We start from the raw sequence: 19,676 nt of genomic DNA, 5'->3' as shown, positions 1-19,676 counted from the left end.
GTAAACGAGGCCATACGCTATGTGTCCAAATGTGTGTGGACACCCCTTCTTACGAACACATTCAGCTACTTTAAGCTGCACCCATTGCTGACAGAGCTTTTGGGATGAATTGGGTAGTTGGGGATGATGAGGTGAGGTCCGCTAATATCCTGACCTCAATAATGCTCCTGGCGCTGAATGCAACCAAATCCTCACAGCAATGCTGCAATTCTCCTTCAACATCTAGTGGAAACCCTGGACAGGCATTTACTCCAACAAAAGCAGGATCAACTCTTTTGAAGAGAAGAAAAAGGAATAAGCAGGTGTCCCAATACTTTTGTCCATATGGTGTAACGCTGAAACAGTGGTCGGGAAGAGAACCAATAGGACGTCCGCCTTTACAAGCTGCTCAAGGGCCCGAGTATCGAACCCACAACCCTGTCCTCAATAGCACGGAGCTCTAACTGCAGAGCCACCACTGCCCCTGGTGGTGATGGTGGTAAAATAGTGGAGAATCATATAAAATTCAGGTTCCTGGATCTGCCAAATTCCAATTCCAACCCCAACCGCAACCTAACCCAACCCAACCCCCAACCCAGCCAAGCTCCAACCTCAACCAGCCAAACGCCAGGCATTACTGGCTTTCCAATTCCAAGTGTGTTCTTCCTGCCCTGTTTACAACCACATGTTAAATAGGAGGGCAGTGCACTGCTGAGCAATGGCTTCTAATAAGGATTCTAATCTCATAACTTATGGATGCAGAATTTTTTGGAAAAACATACTCCACCCAAATGAAAAGATCAGACATGAGCAGCAGCAACTCCAGCCTGAGTGCTTAGGCTTGCAACGTGAACACAGTCCCAGCCAACAGGCTCACATGAAGCTTACATGAGTGAAATCGTGAGCTAGGTGGGCTTCCCAAACCGGGCTTTATTGTTACAGCCCACCTCAATCTCACACGGGTCCCATCTAGGCCCTGTATGCAGTGTGGAACCCAGATGGGGCCCATTACTGACCCCGGTGGTGAAGTCTGCGTGGAACCCAAGGATAAAAACTGTCTGGTTCCCGGCTGGGATCCCCATACAGACCCCACAGTGGGATGGCTGACGGGCTAGTTCAGAGCTTGAAAACTGTACTGGCAGTGTAGGCGAACCGGAGGATCCTGGGAGTGCCGTCTGACAGCCGCTGCGTGATGAGCTCGGAAAGGAAACTGAGGATCCTCATATCGTCGTCGTGGAGGTCACAGCGGAAGCGCTCCACCCTGGCCTTCTCACTCGGACTGCTGGGAAGGTGGAGGCTGTGGCAGAAGGTGAGCAGGAACGCTTTAGACACGAGCTTGCTGATGACGCTTTGCGCGTACAGGTAGTAGGTGGTGCCATGAACAATCTGGCTCCGCGGCTCCACCAGTGGGCAAATCAGAGAACCTCTGTAGGCCGGGCATCGCAAAGTCCTCTGGTCCACGTCCAGTACGCTGAGGTAACGGCTGTAGCGGATTAAGCTGGGGGGCGTGCTGGTGGACAAAGGAGAGGCCATCCTGGAAAAGCAAGAGCTTCAATTAGTGCCGTTATACAGTGTTTGTGCTGAGATTCCAGCTCAAGACCAGCTTTCGGTGGTAGATGGTCTCTGATGGTCAGGGTGGTCATCTAGGTGAAAACAACAACCCTATGCTGGTTAACCAGATCTTGACCAGAATAGTGTATTCTTTGGTCATGCTTGATCATACTAGTTGACCAGCTTGGTGTAGCTTGGTCAGACCATGCCATATGTACCATATTCCATTCCAAATACCTCCTTACTCCCTATATAGTGAACTACCTACAGCGTCTACACACAGACAGTCCTAGAGTTCAGATTCCCACACTTGAATAAGTGTAAACACTCCGTTGCTCTAAAACAGGTGTATACATGATGTGTATACATGATCTAGTCAGATTAAGGGCCTCTAATTTCCTGACTTGCACAGTGCACTACATAGGGAGCAGGAAATCCGACCTGTGGGGGCGTTCTAGTTGAATTTTCCTACTTGGAACCTGGAAATTTCTGGAAACATGTGGACGGGGCCAGAGTGCTACAGGTGCTACAAATGGTTCTGTAAGAGATGCTATTGAAGAACATCATTCTGTTGTTGTTGTTTTGGGTCACAAGACCCCAAAAAAGCTTTCTCTGGATGCAAAGTGTCCTTATCGATTTAAAGGTCACGTCTTTATTACAAACACGGTTGTTTAGGGACCCAAAAGTGGTTCTTCTATGGCATCACTTAAAGAACCCTTTAGAAACGCTGGAGAGCATTTTGGAAAAGCTCCATTTTCAGTGACCAAAGACGGTGGAGTTTTCGTGTGGACGGAAGGTCAAAACGCAGAGAAATCTCAGTTTCTACCCAATATCCGGATTTCCCTGGACGGGGCCTTAATGTTTCCTGCATCACGTGACCGCTGTTCTTCATCAGGATGCTTGTGTTACGCTGTAGGAGCTCATCCAAAGTTTTCCCTTTCTATTGAAGATCTGGGAAACCGGCCCACAAGCAGAAAATGTGGTTTTGCTGTGCTGATTCAGCTTTATTACATTAGAGCTGACCTTCCCGAGTGAGGCACTAGCATCAACACCTTAACGCTCGTCTAACGAGAACGAATCGGATTACCCAGACTGCAGAGCAGCTTCTCAGGGAATCCCCGCTCACTTAGACTTAGAGCTTCCGCGGCTCCAAGCACAACTCGGGTACTTATTCAGCCCGTCTTGTGGGACTTGAGGACGAGGTTTGAGCACTACTGACTTACTCTACACAATAATAATAATAATAATAATCATACACAACACAAGCAGGTGTCTGTTTCGCACAGAGCTTAAGTGCCAAAATAAGGTGGGACTGAGTTTCACAGTTCAGAAGGACAGTAAGAGCCCCCCCACTTTTTCAGTCTTACAGCAGAAATTTGCAGAAGGCCAGAATTTGAGCCTGGGGACACTGGATACACGGGTGTCCCCAGTGTCCTCCTTTTTTTGAACACGAGAATATGGCCCTGGCACTTAGACCAGATGTTTTTGAAGATGACGATCGGCGCACACTTCAATTCAAGCAGGTGTGTCCAAACTTTTGACTGGTACCTCCCAAGGATCATATCTGTGTAGTTGAGCTCATCCATATCACCAGCGATGTCTCTTAGTGACATTATACAAGTCTCAAACTTTCCATCGGCTCTTTTGAGAACTTGCGTACGTTATATATCAACAATTTTATTATTTGTATTATAATTATATGTTAAATTCCAAGATAATTGAAAAATAAAATTTCCAAGTTTCTAGCAGGTTAGCCAACTACCGATGCTATTTATTTATAGCAGACTAGCACCTCTGGCATGGCCAAGCTTCTGGTACATGGTGTTACTGGACAAAACAGGAATGCAAAGCTCGAGGGCACGGGTGCCTCCCTTGTGCCTCCTCGTGGCCCTGGGCCAGGGGTAAACTCGGCCTTATTTCCTCATAATCATACCTGTTGAAGCCGATGAGTTTCCAGGTTAGCAGGTCAGTAATCTGCAGAGGCTCCGACGTCCACGGCTGGATGCTCTCTCTGTACTTGCCCACATGTGGGGTATAGATGGCCAGTGCCGAGACCCAGCGTCTGACTACCGTTTCCTCGCTCCCCAGCACCACCAGCGCCCGGCCGCTCAGCAGGCTGTAGACCGCATGCACCGCAAACGGAAACTGCCGCAGGAAGCGCAGCGCTGCCCGTCCTAACCTGGCGCGCTTTCGCCGACTTATACCCGCAACCTTCTCCCCGTGGAGACCAGGAGAGAGCGGGAGTTCTGAGGCTGTGGAGGCGAGGCTGAGGTAACTGGTGCAGTCGGACAGGTCATCTCGTATGAGCTGTAAAGGCCCGTCCTGGAGATATCTTGCATCCATCATGGGAAGAATTGGCCCCGCTGTGGTATGCGAGTCCAGATAGTCGACCTTATTCAGGGGGTCAGGTGGGGTTAGAACAATCGTCGGGGTATCGGGGGTACACGGGGTGCTCAGGCAGTCTTCGTGCCCCTCCTCCAGAACTACGTCTCTTGTGTCACAGGCGTCACCCTCCACACCTTTCTCCCCTGCCTCACACTCAGCGGTTTCCTCATAGATGGCCGAAGGGTAGGAGGCCCGTAGATCATCTGGAATGATGGAGTCTGTGATGCTGAGCACCTCGATGCTGTCCTCGCTGTTCGTCCGTTGCGTAGCCACCCTCCGCTTCCGCCCTTCCAAGACAGGCACAGGGAATGACGGAGGTCTCTGTGGAAGCGCTTCCATGGAAATGTGAGATCCCTGAGTTCGAAAGGACTTCTCCGTGCCCAAGACCTCGATACTCTCCCCACTGCTTACACTGTCCTTCATCTGCATGGGAACTGCCTCCCCCTTTTCATCATAGTCGCCTTCTGTCGGCACATCTGGCGTCAAGGGCAGGTCTCCGCAACAAGCTGAAGCTGGGACGCAGTTGGGCTCCGCTAGAAACTGTCCGTTGACGGCGGCTTCAAGCTTGATTGGTACCATTTCCACACAGGAGGTGTACGACTCCAGGCTCACAGGTTCGCTCTGCAGCGGTGAAACGGGAAGGCGCAGCAACGGCCGAGCCTGGGGTCCGTCGAACCTCTGCTCTGCCTCTGCCACCAGGTCGCACGGATCCTCGAACAGGAAATTGGTGGATTTGAGATGCCGGAGCAAGTTTTGCGTGAGCTGTCGCGCCAGGAGGTAGCTGTCGTCTCCGCGGAAGCTCCTCTCGACCGAGCGGAGCTGTTTCAGGGCCTGCTGGAGGAAGTACTCGTCGCAGAGCTCCTCCAAATTCTTCAGGCGCTTGTCAAACTGCCGGCACGAGCTGGAGCTGACCAGCTGTGGAGTGTGGGATGAGGTGTGGGTGAAGGCACTGCAGTCCACTCCTGGCTCAGGGATTTGGGGGTCTAAGTCAGGTTCTAGAGAGTGAGGGGCATCGTAGGGCTCATAAGGGAAAAACTCCGGATCTCTGAGCTTCCTGGCCGGGTAGGAGGTGACCTGTTTCAAAAGGCTTCTGTGCTCCTGAATGGCTTTCTCTACACTAGCCAGCTCTGCGGCTTTATCAGGCCACCGTAACGAGGTACATCCGACACCCTTTCTTTCTGAATGCTCATTTCCTCCACCAGCACTCAGCACCACCGAGCCGCCACCTGCCTGACGTTCCCCTTCGTGAAAACCGGAGATGCCGTTATTTTTTACATCTGCTTCTTCCTCAATCGCATTCACACTTCCGCCTTTCTCTTTCAGTTTCTCTTCCATCTTGGTCAACGGCAGTCTACTGTTCCCTTTCTCCAGTGAAGCTCCGTTGCCGGTCGCGCCTCCGTTGATCTCGCTGGTGGGTAAACTGTTCAGCCTGTCCCGCTTTATCTCCCTCATCAACACTAATCGGGTGTACTCCAGGTCTCCCAGCTTTTTGTCCAGTTCGTTGGCAAAGTTCTTCCTATTTCCAGTCTTCAGACACTCGGCTGCCTTGGAGAACTCTGCAGACAGCTGAGGGAAATGCCTCGTGACCTTCTCCTCCTGGGAGGACACGTAGGCCATGCAGAAGGGCCGCACGAAACCGCGGGCCTCCAGGTCGTACAGCGTCAGGTGGTGCACGTAAGCGTAGGCCCCTTCCCTGGAGTCGCCGAGAACCACTTTCGCATCTTCAACGAAGTTCAGCTTGGGACCGCTGGCACCGGCAGGGCCCGTGAAGGAGGTCTGATAGTCCACCGACATTATTCTGAGGGAGAAGTGGTTGAGGTCGAACGAGCCACACGCCTTGCTTTCGTCGGGAATCGTGAGTAACGGCTGGGGGCCAACCTGCTCTGAAAACTCGGCTATTAGAATGAAGTCCTTATCGAACTTAACCCTGGACGTCCAGGACCAGGGCGAGGGGTCGTTAGGAGGAGGGTATGCGGGGACGGACAGCTCCTCGGGAAGCGCGAGTGGGTCTGCGGGAGGTTCTCGGAAATCTGTCTCTGTGGTGAAAGCCAGCAGGTCTGGAGAGCCAATCATGGTGCTGTCGCAGTTTTACAAACACATACAAAACTTTCACAAAGTTCTCCTAGTCTGGTCACCCTCAGCAGGTCCTCGTATTACTTGCCTGGTCTGCTGACCCATGCCTGGAGGGCCAGTGACTCAGGGATCCAGTGAGCTGTAAGCGTAAGCACAAAGCCAGACATCACAGATTATCCCTGGGGGAGGTTCTACAGTCCGTCCAGTGTCTCTACACACCCTGAAAGCTGTCAAGCTGACTCCCTCCCACATACCTCCAAACTTCGCTTCACGTCCACAAACGACAGCCATGTCCTTCCTCCTCCAGAAGCCCTCAGGCTGTCAACGGTGATCCGGCGTACGAGAGCGGAGTGCGCAGAAGGGCGGGGGTAACCTTTGCTCATGCTGGCGCTGGAGTAAACACTGCTGAAGGAGGGAGAAGTAAGTGGAGCTGCTGCTCCCATAGCTGCCCATGTGACAGTGCTGAGGAGGGCAGGGGGAGGAGGGCAGGGGGAGGAGGGAGGTGGAGGGTGGGGGGTGGGGGGTGACGACATGAATGCGCTTCCCGTTTTGGTATTCCTGCTTGTGAACGAGCACAGATTAGGAGGAGGAGGAGCGAAGGGGAGAGCCGTGTAGAAAGAGTGAAAATACTGTAGGAGGAGGAGGAGGAAGAGGAGGAAGCACTCTATTGAACTACAGATGGCCTAAGGAGGCCCTGTGCAGCTAGTTTGATGGACTAGCTGGTTACCAGCTTCACCAGGCTGGTCATACTGGTTGACTAGTGTGGCATGGCATGGTTGTTCATGCTGGTAGACCAGCTAAACCATCAAAAACAGCATAGCATATGTTTTCATTTGAGTTTGATGGGCTTGCCGGTCTGTTAACATCACCAGTTTCACTAGACTGGCCATACTGGTTGACTAGTCCGGCAGGCATGGTTCCTCATGCTGGTAGACCAGCTAAACCATCAGAAACGAAGACTACGCTGGCAAACCAGCTGGTTGAGCAGTTTAGCCTTTGACTAGCATATATTTTCATTTAAGTTTGATGGGCTTGCTGGTCTATTAACATCACCAGCTTCACTAGACTGGTCATACTGGTTGATTAGTGTGGTTAAGGGAGTCACACTGGTGGGCAGCCATGGTTGTTCATGGTGGTAAACCAGCTGGTTGACCAGTCTAGCTCTTGACTGGCATAGCATATTCATTTGGGATTGATGGGCTTGCTGGTCTATCAACATCACTAACATCACCAAGCTGGTCATACTGGTTGACTAGTGTGGTCAAGCTGGCGACCAGGCACGGTTGCTCATCAGAGCTGCTTGAGCAGTCTAGCTCTTGACCAGTATGGAAACACTTGGTTTCCATTTGAGTTTGATGGTTTAGCTGGTCGACCAGCATGACTAACTTGTCCTGGCCATAGTTGGTCATAGTGGTTGTCTAGTTTGGTCAAGCTTAGTCAAACAGCGTGGTCATGAGGTCATGAGGTCATTATGTTTAGTTTTTTTCTCATCAGGAAAACAAAGTGTTACAGCCCTGTAAAGTGAGACTTGTGGTCAGTAGCGAAGCAGTCCTGAGCTACAAAGATGACCGCCAACTGCATCACCCCTGATTTCCCTCGCCTCCACAATAACGACCCCAGAGAACCGTTCTTACTGAAATAAGCTCTTTATTTAGGCACCGATACACAAAGATGAGGTTTGATTATAAATAGTTTTACACACCCTGTCAAAACTTTGTAGTACATTCTAGTACTGTAGTACACACACGCACACTCTTGCATACACACCCACACCACGCCCACGGTGAGCAGGTTTTCCATTAGAAGAGAGAGAAAATCTCAGAAGAAACTCCAGAAAGAAAAGAACTCGAAGGCGAGTCAGTAAAATAATCAGAGAACGAACTGCAGTCTCGCTTTTATTGCTTTTCCAAACTCAAACAGGCTCCCGGGAGAAGAGCTGAGGGTTCAGTCAGTAAAGCTCTGGATCATCTACGTGCCAAGCCAAGCTAAAAGTGCTGCTGCATAAAATCCCAGCTTCGTTTATGGCTACGGCCAGACCGGGACAGACCCAGAGATTACAGACTGGGTTACTGAAGAAAGGGCCAGTCTGCCCGGCGCCACTGGCCGCTTCAGGGTAAGGAGGAACTCCAGGGACGTAAGGAGAGTCATTCAGAGTAGGTTTGGTGTAAAATGCTCCACTTCAGAGACGTCGAACGAGGGTCATGCCTCTAAAAGCTCCTTTCAGACAGTGGTGAATTCGGGGAAGGGTTGGGAACGTGAGACTTGGTTGGAAATTCCCTTTCCCCTTGGTACTGCAACGCTCCGGACCATCGAAGGTGGATCTCCTCCAATCCACCTGATGCCACAGCCGAAAACAAGGCCAGGTGCCCAGCTAATGGACCCCTGTGCCAGGCCAGAGTGCGTCATCTACCCACCCTGAGAGGGCACGGGCAGTTGTGCTCTCTCAGACTCCAGCTGCTGATGGCAAAGTGGCAAGGCTCTGGATTTTGAACTAGGAGACCACTGGGAGAACAGCGCCATGGTGGAGGAACATAAGGAAATTGTTCGATTTGCTGCTATTTTACCATCATCACTCAACTCTGAAGACTCGAGTAGCTCCTCAGGTGCTTTAGGACAGTAATAAAACGGCTCTAGATGAAGGTCAAGAAACCACTTCACACCAAACCCACAGTGGAATCGCCCCTTAACACGGTGTGCTGTATCTTCACTTGTGTAATACACGTTTACAGCCATGCAGAACTCAACAATACCACCATCAAGAACATCGTGTCTAGGTTTCTGCAGGTGCTGGTCCTGGAGAACCCTGAGTCCTGCATGTCCTGGGATTTCCTCTGTTCCAACACAGCTAATACAACTAATCAGCTCATTAAAAAGCCTGGAATCGCCACACTGGAGCAGGAAATCCTCCAAAATGTGCAGAGCAGGGGTTCTCTGGTGCAGAGAGCCATTGATGGTGGGAGTGTGGATGAAAACACACCCATCTTTTAGAGAATTTAGAGAATTTCACTCCATAATTTAATGGCTAAGATGCAAAGACGGCTAGTCAGAGGGGTCTGGTGCGAGACGCTCCGTTCTAGAGAAATGTTCACAAGCGGGTCTCCAGCAAAGCCTGGAAGCTGGAAGTTTGAGTAGGGCAACTACTGACCTTTGCTGGAGACCAGCCCTCCAGGCCTGGAGCTGTGCACCCCTGCAGTTACAGCTACAACACTGAGACAGGTCTTATATGAATGGGTGAATGAATTCGCTGCCTGATGCCTGAAACTTCCCTCTCTGACCGTTCTGAGAGAAGTTTTCGGTCTTGACATTTAAATATGGAGTCATGGTGGAGAAACACATGCAGGACGTTCTAAAAACATCTCCAAAGAAGCTTGTGCCGCAGTTTTACCATCAAGACTCCATATAAACTAAAAAAGCTGGTGGTTCCCTCAGTAAATAAAAGGGCTGTATCGGTATTGTGGTGGTGAGCTGGCAAGCTTCTCAACCATGAGCCGTTTCATGCCAAACCGACTGCTTACATCTCAGCCACTGAATTAGGGAGAAATGTGGATCAGTGGAACTCGACTCGGACGCATGGTGCAGATCATCGCTGTCGAGGAAGAGAGGGATAAAGTGTTCTGGCAGTCAAAATAAAAATGTTTTCCAAGCGATTTCAGACTGTTTCCGCCGGTCCGTTCATCCTTCAACGCCCACACAGCGTACAGGGTGGGTAGTGTTCTCGAATGAAGTAGAAGACCTGAAGATACGAGTGGAGCTACACAACAGCGCTGATTCAGTCCCCATGCATCCACAGCTCATATGAGCAGTATCTCCGGCTCGCTGACAGCACAGTAGAGCATGAAGCCCATCTCGTCAATGTCGTCCTCACTGAAGCCCTGCAGCAGGTTGACGGCAGGCTTAAAATAACTGGGCAGGACCCCCATCTCCAAATAGCCAATCAGCTCCGTGATAGCCTGCTGGAACCGATCAGCGAAGGCCGCTTCGGACCAATCAGATTCTTTGTCGCTCATGTGCAGGACGACGTTGCTAAGCTGGGCGCCCGTGAGCCTGTGGAGGGCGGGGCAGTTCCGGCACACAGCCTTTAACGTTTTGAGGCACTTCCTTCGGACCTCGGAGCCGCCGCCTGATTGGTCGAGGCTGGCCAATCGCGCCGTTTCGCTGGTGTACAGGCTGTGGTACCATACGTAGTCGAACGAGCCGGTGATCTCCGGCTGCGCAGTCAGCGTCATCTCGCCCAGGCGCACCGTCGGCAGCACGCTGATGAACAGCTGCTCTTCGGCATCGTGGGTGCTCTCGCTCATGCCGCGGATCTCGAGCTTGAGCGCCGGAGAGCCGAGCACTGGCCGGACCTCGCACTCCAGGATCCCGCTCAGCGATGGCCAGTTCATGGACTCCATTATGGACTTGCCCAGCTGCTCGGCGACGAGCCGGGACGAAAGGTAGCCGCCGAGGAGGTGGCGGTCCCAGTAGCTCCGCCCACGTGGGAAATACTCGAGGTTTTCGCGGCGCAGCATGCAGTACTGAGGGTGGCCCAAGAAAGTGTCCTCTCCTGCAATAGGGGTCCACAGACTGGGCTCCAGCTGTAAGACACAGACACAACACAGTACAGGGACCGTGAGTTCAGCCCCAGGCTTATTTCTGAGCCTCAGTTTTAAGACCCATTATAAGTGGATTATTAATTTATCAGTATCCACTATGAATTAAATATCCACTAATTATTAAGTGACTTATATTCATTTTTCAGTAAGGATTATGTATTATTTAACATCCGCTATGAATTTAGTCAGTAGCCAGTAACTTTCAGTAACCACTATAAATTATTCAGTATCTGCAAAGAAACTGATAACAGCTACTACGAATTACTCAGTATCCAGTATGATTTAGTCAGTATCCAGTATGAATTACTTAGTCTTTGCTATGAATTATTAAGTATCCAGCATAATTTACTTAGTATCCAGCATGAATTACTCAGTCTTTGTAATGAATGACAGTTTCAGTATGAATTGCTCAGTATCCAGCATGAATTACTTAGTCTTTGTAATAATGTACTTAGTTTCCAGTATGAATTGCTCAGTATTTGCCCTGAATTGCTCAGTATCCAACATGAATTACTTAGTCTTTATAATGAATGACAGTCTCCAGTATGAATTGCTCAGTATCCAGCATGAATTACTTAGTCTTTGTAATAATGTACTTAGTTTCCAGTATGAATTGCTCAGTATTTGCCCTGAATTGCTCAGTATCCAACATGAATTACTTAGTCTTTATAATGAATGACAGTCTCCAGTATGAATTGCTCAGTATCCAGCATGAATGACTTAGTCTTTATAATGAATGACAGTCTCCAGTATGAATTGCACAGTATTTGCCCTGAATTGCTCAGTATCCAGCATGAATTACTCAGTCTTTGTAATAATTTATTTAGTTTCCAGTATGAATTGCTCAGTATTTGCCCTGAATTGCTCAGTATCCAGCATGAATTACTTAGTCTTTATAATGAATGAGTCTCCAGTATGAATTACTCAGTCTTTGCTTTGAATTGCTCAGTTTCCAGCATGAATTACTCAGTATCTGAATCCTGCTCTGAACTCCTGCACCCCTCATCAGCAGTTCTGATGTTTCTCCAGGTCTTACTGGTCAGTCTCGGAGTTGAAGTTAAAACACACACACTACCTCCAGAGGTATGAGCAGACAGGCATGATCAGCTTTGACCACCTGCAGGTCATCGAGTAGCGACCCCGCTAAGGTCATCTCTCCCAAAGGCATGTCGGTGTGTTTGGAGCGCAGGAAGGTGCGGATCTCCATGGCGATGTCCAGAGCGCGCTGCTTAGCCCTGGACACCTCATCAGCGGGCAGACACACGCGTGTGCGGTAATACTGCTGCAGGCGCTCCGCAAGCGTCAGCACGCACAGGTCCATCCGCCTGCGCCGGGGGTTGGCTTCGGCCTCGTTCTTCTGGGGCTGGGGAGGCGGAGGGGGCTGAGACAAATCCGCTATGATGAAACACACACAGACAGAAGCACACGGGTCAGTCACAGCTCTTCTTTAGAGACCATCTGGACTAACGCACGCTTGATCAGCGGCAGTATGAGTGGCCAGAGCGTCGCTGCAGGACTTTTGAAGTGCACGCTCGCCGCAGCGGCCTGTGCGGGACGTACCTTTCTTGGTTGCTGCAGTGATCTGTTTCATGACCACACCCTCAATGCCCTTCCGTAGGACTTTGGGCGAGGCACTGACCAGGCCGAGCTCCTCCCAGCTGTCCGTCATCTTCTTATCGGGCTTCTCATCATCAGGAGGTCGACCAGCGCGCTCTATCAGCTAGCAGGGCACAGGAAACAGGGAGATTCGTTATAATCTTATATATATATATATATATATAAGATCAACAGTCAACCTGGCTCCAACACACCAGCCCGCAGACGCCAGTGATGGCGATCAGCGATACTCTGATCATAGTGATAGCGCATTAGTCCGCTGGACCACTCGGGACCCCCTTTCACTGGATTTATGTTCACCTGCATCTGTTCTAAAGGATCTGGAGCTTCTACAGTAAAAACTCTTAGTGCCGAGAGCTGATTTGGTGCCAGAAATGTAATATATACACTAAAAAACACAAAATACTGTAACCAAAGAAGACGAGTCAATCCTGAAGCGCTGTGTGATGTTGATAGCTGTGCGTGTGAGAACTAAATTGAACTTAAATTTAATTTAAATTAATTAAATATTAAATTCAATAAAACAATAAAATAAATTAATAATAAATGCATATAAAATATATTATATAAGCAGTGTAAATTATTTATTTATGAGTGTCTTGCTATCCCTTTCTGCTGTTACACTGAGAATTTCCCCACTGCGGGACTAATAAAGGACTATCTTATATAATATTATTGATTATATAATTAATAAATAAATAAATTAAATTATCTAATTACATTTATTAAAAATAAATAAATATTATAACATTATTAATTATATAATAAATAAATACAAAATAAATAAATAACATTTAGTTATTTCAATTTTACTTACATTTAATTTAAACTTAATTTCAATCCTGAAATGCTGTGTGATGTTGATAGCTGTGTGTTTGAGAACTTAGGCATGATATCATACTTCTAGATGCTCCTCTCAAGAGAAAACCAAAAAGCTCATTTAAAAAGTAACTAGCATTTAAAGAAACATCAGATTCTCCAGATTTCAGTGCCGGAAAAAGTGACATTACACACAGAAGCATGTTTAAAGGAACGCGGGTGGTCTTTATGATAAGAATTTAATATTAGCGGACCCTCCACCGTCACAGAAAACAAGCTGATGTTGAATCAGTGGTCATGTGCCTTATGACTTTGGGCTAGAGAAGTGAAAGAAGTGGAGCAAGACATAACAGCAACCCCACCACATGCTTCACGAGCAGTGCAATTAGTCCCCTGTGTTAGAATTCAGCCACTAAACAGCAGCTGTGCAGTAAAACAGCTGATTTCTGGAGGATTATTATGGCTCGGCTTGTGTTTCACAACGCTCTGAATTTATGATCCTCTCCCTGTTTCTCCACTAAAGAGCCTCAGAGCTTTCACTTCCCTGTAAGAGTCCCAACTCACACGACCTCTGATTACAGCCAGACCACGGCGTGGAGGCTACGCTCACTTCCTCTGACTTTTACATCTAAAAATGTTCGTTTCAGTTTCCCAGATTAGAGTCAGGAGTAAACCTAGTCTTTGACTGAATTTCGGACTTGTAACACTGCAGTGAAGTGGCCACAAACACAAAGCCATCGGTTCACCTTTTTCACAGCTAATGTGGCGATGCCCAGCACGGCAGCCCCGCCCACTCCAAGCACCAGCCTGGCGTTTGACAGCAGGAAGTCGATGATGGCGGCGATTCCATCTTCCCCCCGTCGTTTACTAGAGTGATACATCACTTGGCCTGCAGGAGCACAGAAGACACAGAGGTCAGAGACTCAGTTTAAAGGACAGTTACTGCTCAGGACAGAGCTCACATCCTACTTACCTTATATTGCTTTACCTTAAGCTACTGAACCACTACTGAACCACGACAGTGATGCACAGCACAGACCACTGAACCACCGCTGCAAAGACCAGCCCGGACTACTGAACCACCGCTGCAAAGACCAGCCCGGACTACTGAACCACCGCTGCAAAGACCAGCCCGGACTACTGAACCACCGCTGCAAAGACCAGCCCGGACTACTGAACCACCGCTGCAAAGACCAGCCCGGACTACTGAACCACTGCTGCAAAGACCAGCCTGGACTACTGAACCACCGCTGCAAAGACCAGCACAGACTAACCTGGACTACTGAACCACTGCTGCAAAGACCAGCCTGGACTACTGAACCACCGCTGCAAAGACCAGCACAGACTAACCTGGACTACTGAACCACCGCTGCAAAGTCCAGCACAGACTAACCTGGACTACTGAACCACCGCTGCAAAGACTAGCCTAGACTACTGAACCACCGCTGCAAAGACTAGCCTGGACTACTGAACCACCGCTGCAAAGACCAGCCTGGACTACTGAACCACCGCTGCAAAGACCAGCACAGACTAACCTGGACTACTGAACCACTGCTGCAAAGACCAGCCTGGACTACTGAACCACCGCTGCAAAGACCAGCACAGACTAACCTGGACTACTGAACCACCGCTGCAAAGTCCAGCACAGACTAACCTGGACTACTGAACCACCGCTGCAAAGACTAGCCTAGACTACTGAACCACCGCTGCAAAGACTAGCCTGGACTACTGAACCACCGCTGCAAAGACTAGCCCGGACTACTGAACCACCGCTGCAAAGACTAGCCCGGACTACTGAACCACCGCTGCAAAGACCAGCCCGGACTACTGAACCACCGCTGCAAAGACCAGCCCGGACTACTGAAACACTACTGAACGGCGACAGTGATGCACAGCACAGACTACTGAACCACCGCTGCAAAGACCAGCCCGGACTACTGAACCACCGCTGCAAAGGCCAGCCCGGACTACTGAACCACCGCTGCAAAGGCCAGCCCGGACTACTGAAACACTACTGAACGGCGACAGTGATGCACAGCACAGACTACTGAACCACCGCTGCAAAGACTAGCCCGGACTACTGAACCACCGCTGCAAAGACTAGCCCGGACTACTGAACCACCGCTGCAAAGACCAGCCCGGACTACTGAACCACCGCTGCAAAGACCAGCCCGGACTACTGAAACACTACTGAACGGCGACAGTGATGCACAGCACAGACTACTGAACCACCGCTGCAAAGACCAGCCCGGACTACTGAACCACCGCTGCAAAGGCCAGCACAGACTACTGAACCACCGCTGCAAAGACCAGCCCGGACTACTGAACCACCGCTGCAAAGGCCAGCCCGGACTACTGAACTACCGCTGCAAAGACCAGCACAGACCAGCCTGGACTACTGAACTACCGCTGTAAAAACTAGCCTGGACTACTAATTTTCTGGCACATGCTACTAAAATCCAATTCTTTTCCTGCAATATCGGACTTCTCCCGGCCTATCGGACACCCTGACACGCGCCACAGAAAATGAGGGGAGGGTTTATGACGAGTGACTGTCCCTTTCAGATTTAGACCCGGCACCTGACACTCACACGCAGCGGGTCAGAAATAGCCAAAGCGGACCTCTAGTGCTCTGTGTGCAACATGGACCCAGAGGACATCACTACGGCAGAGCTTACTCAGTGTCTCAGCAGCTGCGCCCCCACCAAAGCTAAATTTAGACTCCCCTCAGCCTACTGACTTTGTAGTAACGCTCAGACCGTGAACCTTAGGTGTGCTTCAGCAGGACTGGTCTAGTACAGACTGCCGAATCACTACTGTAAGACCCGGCACAGACTACCGAATCACTACTGTAAGAACCAGCACAGACTACCGAATCACTACAGTCAGACCCAGCACAGACTACCGAATCACTACAGTCAGACCCAGCACAGACTACCGAATCACTACGGTCAGACCCAGCACAGACTACCGAATCACTACGGTCAGACCCAGCACAGACTACCGAATCACTACTGTCAGACCCAGCACAGACTACCGAATCACTACGGTCAGACCCAGCACAGACTACCGAATCACTACGGTCAGACCCAGCACAGACTACCGAATCACTACGGTCAGACCCAGCACAGACTACCGAATCACTACTGTCAGACCCAGCACAGACTACCGAATCACTACGGTCAGACCCAGCACAGACTACCGAATCACTACGGTCAGACCCAGCACAGACTACCGAATCACTACGGTCAGACCCAGCACAGACTACCGAATCACTACTGTCAGACCCAGCACAGACTACCGAATCACTACCGAATCACTACTGTCAGATCCAGCACAGACTACCGAATCACTACTGTCAGACCCAGCACAGACTACCGAATCACTACTGTAAGAACCAACACAGACTGCCGAATCACTGCTGTAAGAACCAACACAGACTGCTGAATCACTGCTGTAAGGACTAGCACAGACCACTGAATCACTACCGTCAGAACCAGCACATACTACTGAATCACTACTGTCAAAAGAGCACATACTACTGAATCACTACCGTCAGAACCAGCACATACTACTGAATCACTACTGTCAAAACAGCACATACTACTGAATCACTACTGTCAAAACAGCACATACTACTGAATCACTACTGTCAAAACAGCACATACTACTGAATCACTACCGTCAGAACCAGCACATACTACTGAATCACTACTGTCAAAACAGCACATACTACTGAATCACTACTGTCAAAACAGCACATACTACTGAATCACTACCGTCAGAACCAGCACATACTACTGAATCACTACTGTCAAAACAGCACATACTACTGAATCACTACTGTCAAAACAGCACATACTACTGAATCACTACTGTAAGGACTAGCACAGACCACTGAATCATAAAAGTGAAGCTTAGCATGGACTTCTGAATTGCAACTGTTAAGCAGGGGTTGGGAAGAACCGATGGCATTAAGCAGGAAAAAGAACTGTGCAAGAAATGAACCCCCAGGAACAGAGTTCCCCACTCCTGCTGTAAAGTCTAGCAGAAACTACTGAATCATTAGGTACAGCCTATCATAACAAACTGAAGCTCTCCTGTAGTCATGCATAGACTACTGAATCACCAATGTGAAGCCCAGCATAGATTAGTGAATCACTACAGTAATTGACTACGGTAAAGTCTAGCGCACACTACTGAATCACTACGGTGAAGCCTAGCGCGGAGAACTGAATCACTACTGAATCACTGCGGTGAAGCCTAGGACACACTACTGAATCACTACTGAATCACTGCGGTGAAGCCTAGGACACACTACTGAATCACTACTGAATCACTGTGGTGAAGCCTAGGACACACTACTGAATCACTACAGACCTAAACGGAAACCTCTGCAGGTGAGAGCTGATTCAGGTGAGAGCTGATTCAGGTGAGAGCCGATTCAGGTGAGAGCCGATTCAGATCAGAGCGGATTCAGATCAGAGCCGATTCAAGTGAGAGCCGATTCAGATCAGAGCCGATTCAGATCAGAGCCGATTCAGATCAGAGCTAAAATGCTGAATCAGCTTCGGTTGAAGTAACCGAGGCTTCCTACTGCGCCAGACAGGAGTCCCCAAACTTCTGAACCCTGGGGACCAGAGCCGTTCGTGTGTTACCAGCTAAAATAAGTTTAAACCAGGCCTTCGAGACTAAACCTAAGCCTAATCCGAGACACGGGTCTGGGTTTTGGCTCGACGCGCTGTATGAACCCGGGTCCAGCGCGGCTCCTCCGCTCGGTCTGCCGTGGTTGTTCGTTAGCCCTGCCGCTAACTCCGCTAACTCCGCCCGCCTCTCCACCACAACCTGCCCCGGCCTCTCAGTGCAGCCCGGCGAGCCTCCTACCTTCCTCCTCACGCTGCTCCGCCGCTCATACCGGACTGGAGCGTCTTTAATCCCGGGTTAAACGCCGTTAACGGGCTCCTTTACTTCGCTTCTCTCGTCGCTCCGTCCATTATTGTCAACTAACAAACCGAGCACGAAGGCGGGGACTGTTGATTGACGGGGGCGTGGACCAATCGTAAGCCAGGACTCCAGTGACGTGGCCGGCTGCCGCGTTCGGGATCGGGACGTGCGATACGTGTTTCAGAGCTGCGAAGTAACTCGCAGTAATTTCTATTATATTTATTTATTATTATATTAATATTACAACTATAACATATTATATCTATTTATTTATAAATAAAATATTTATATATATATAAATAAATTATACATATAAAATAAAAATGCAAACAAAACGTATAATACTATTATAATTGTAATAATAATGATTAGTTTATTGATATATATATTTCTTAATGTGAAATAAATTCATATTAATTATTATAATTTTATATTATTATTAATATATTTTTTATTATCTTTTTTTTTTTTTTTTTACAGATTTTAAATATTAACAGGTTAAAAGTTGACTTCAGTAATTAAACATATTTAACTACTGAGTTTCTTTGGAAGAAAAATCTATATTAATTAATACACACACACTCACCAGCAGGAGCCCTTTCTGATCTAGAAACACACATTTATGGCAAAAGATCAGCAGCTATACTGCAAATCTGATGCTTGTAGGTCTTATTCTGATATTTACATGCTTCCCCATATCTCTACATGTTTTGTTTACAATTTTATTCATTAATTTATTTATCTGTTTTTGCTCTTTGACGGCATCATTTTAAATATTTTTCATAGTTTATAGATTTAACGATTATCTTACTTATTTCCCAATTTGAAAGACCAAATTACCCAATCCCCGTTCATGTGAACTCCCCCAATCACTAGCAATGCCCCCAACACTAGGAAACCAACCCCCGCCTCTTTTCCAACTGCCGCTGCCGCAGGTAGCCACCACGCCTGGAGGAAAGCACCGCACTGACATCACACTAGAGCTGATGTGGTCAGGAAGTGCCATCAGCCCACCCCTGAGGGAGGTCTCTATGGCAAGCTGGCTGATCCTTGGCTCTTAGTGGCAGTGCTTAAACCCACTGGGTCACTCTGAGTGATCCTTGTGTTCTACACTGCTGCAGTATGGCTTGTGTTAAAAACTCGGAGCACTTTATTAGGAACACTGGGAAGGGCCTCTATTCACTCTCAGAACATCTTCAGTTCTTCATGGCATGGACTCGCTGGTCCATGCTGACACGACTTTCCCCAACATGTTCACTTCAGTCTAAATCAAACCGTCATAATTCCCCAACAGAGTCACTGGCAGCTGACACCACCTCAACTCTGAACAGACAGATTTCACATATTACCTCAAAAGTCTGTGAAAGAGTCACTGATGTCTCCAGAAGTCGAATTAAAAGGTCATTATTTTTTATATCTACGCTCTTATTTTGACACAGAATAAGGAATCCTTCTGGAGGTCATTGCAGATGGTTTCCACTATACGTCCAAATGTTTGTGGACTGTAAAGAAGCACTGACAGTTGAATAACATGAACCTATCAGCACCATGCTGCTTAACTCCAGGTGTGGGCTAGAGGGGTCTAAAGCCCCCCCAGCAGCACTGAGCTGTGGAGCAGTGGAAGAACTGTGTTCTCTGAAATGACAGTGGTGGAGCTCCATCCAGTACCAGTAGTTTTTGGGATGATGAGGTGAGGTGGTGATCATCACCCAA

At 48.8% G+C, this 19,676-nt stretch overlaps 2 protein-coding genes across 3 annotated transcripts in view; both read right to left on the bottom strand.

Moving 5' to 3' along the window:
- Window positions 1-6,319, bottom strand: part of smcr8b (Smith-Magenis syndrome chromosome region, candidate 8b) — a 6,576-nt gene extending 257 nt beyond the window's left edge. Inside the window, exons 1-3 of the mRNA XM_072657592.1 lie at window positions 6,243-6,319; window positions 3,464-6,127; window positions 1-1,513 (exon numbers count right to left, since the gene is read on the bottom strand). The exon at window positions 1-1,513 is cut by the window's left edge and continues 257 nt beyond it. Coding sequence (XP_072513693.1) covers window positions 1,096-1,513; window positions 3,464-5,988 — 2,943 coding nt within the window. The 5' untranslated portion in view covers window positions 5,989-6,127; window positions 6,243-6,319 and the 3' untranslated portion in view covers window positions 1-1,095. The remainder of the gene's footprint in view (window positions 1,514-3,463; window positions 6,128-6,242) is intronic.
- Window positions 6,320-7,603: 1,284 nt separating this feature from the next.
- mief2 (mitochondrial elongation factor 2) lies at window positions 7,604-18,036 on the bottom strand. Of its 2 annotated transcripts, none has more exons than XM_072657473.1 (5): window positions 17,904-18,036; window positions 13,766-13,908; window positions 12,144-12,303; window positions 11,659-11,978; window positions 7,604-10,565 (listed from the first exon to the last, which is right to left on the bottom strand). In XM_072657473.1, exons 2-5 carry the CDS (start codon window positions 13,898-13,900, stop codon window positions 9,780-9,782), a joined length of 1,401 nt encoding a protein of 466 aa, XP_072513574.1. In that variant the 5' UTR covers window positions 13,901-13,908; window positions 17,904-18,036; the 3' UTR covers window positions 7,604-9,779. The 2 variants fall into 2 exon arrangements, with proteins under 2 accessions (XP_072513574.1, XP_072513575.1); XM_072657474.1 differs by lacking the exon at window positions 17,904-18,036 and adding an exon at window positions 13,993-15,019.
- Between the last annotated feature and the right edge of the window lie 1,640 nt (window positions 18,037-19,676).

Source organism: Salminus brasiliensis, chromosome 15 (genome assembly GCF_030463535.1).
Source record: "Salminus brasiliensis chromosome 15, fSalBra1.hap2, whole genome shotgun sequence".
Classification (NCBI taxonomy): Eukaryota; Metazoa; Chordata; class Actinopteri; order Characiformes; family Bryconidae; genus Salminus; species Salminus brasiliensis.
Note: the sequence above shows the minus strand (reverse complement) of the source record. Positions and strands in the feature narration are given on the sequence as shown.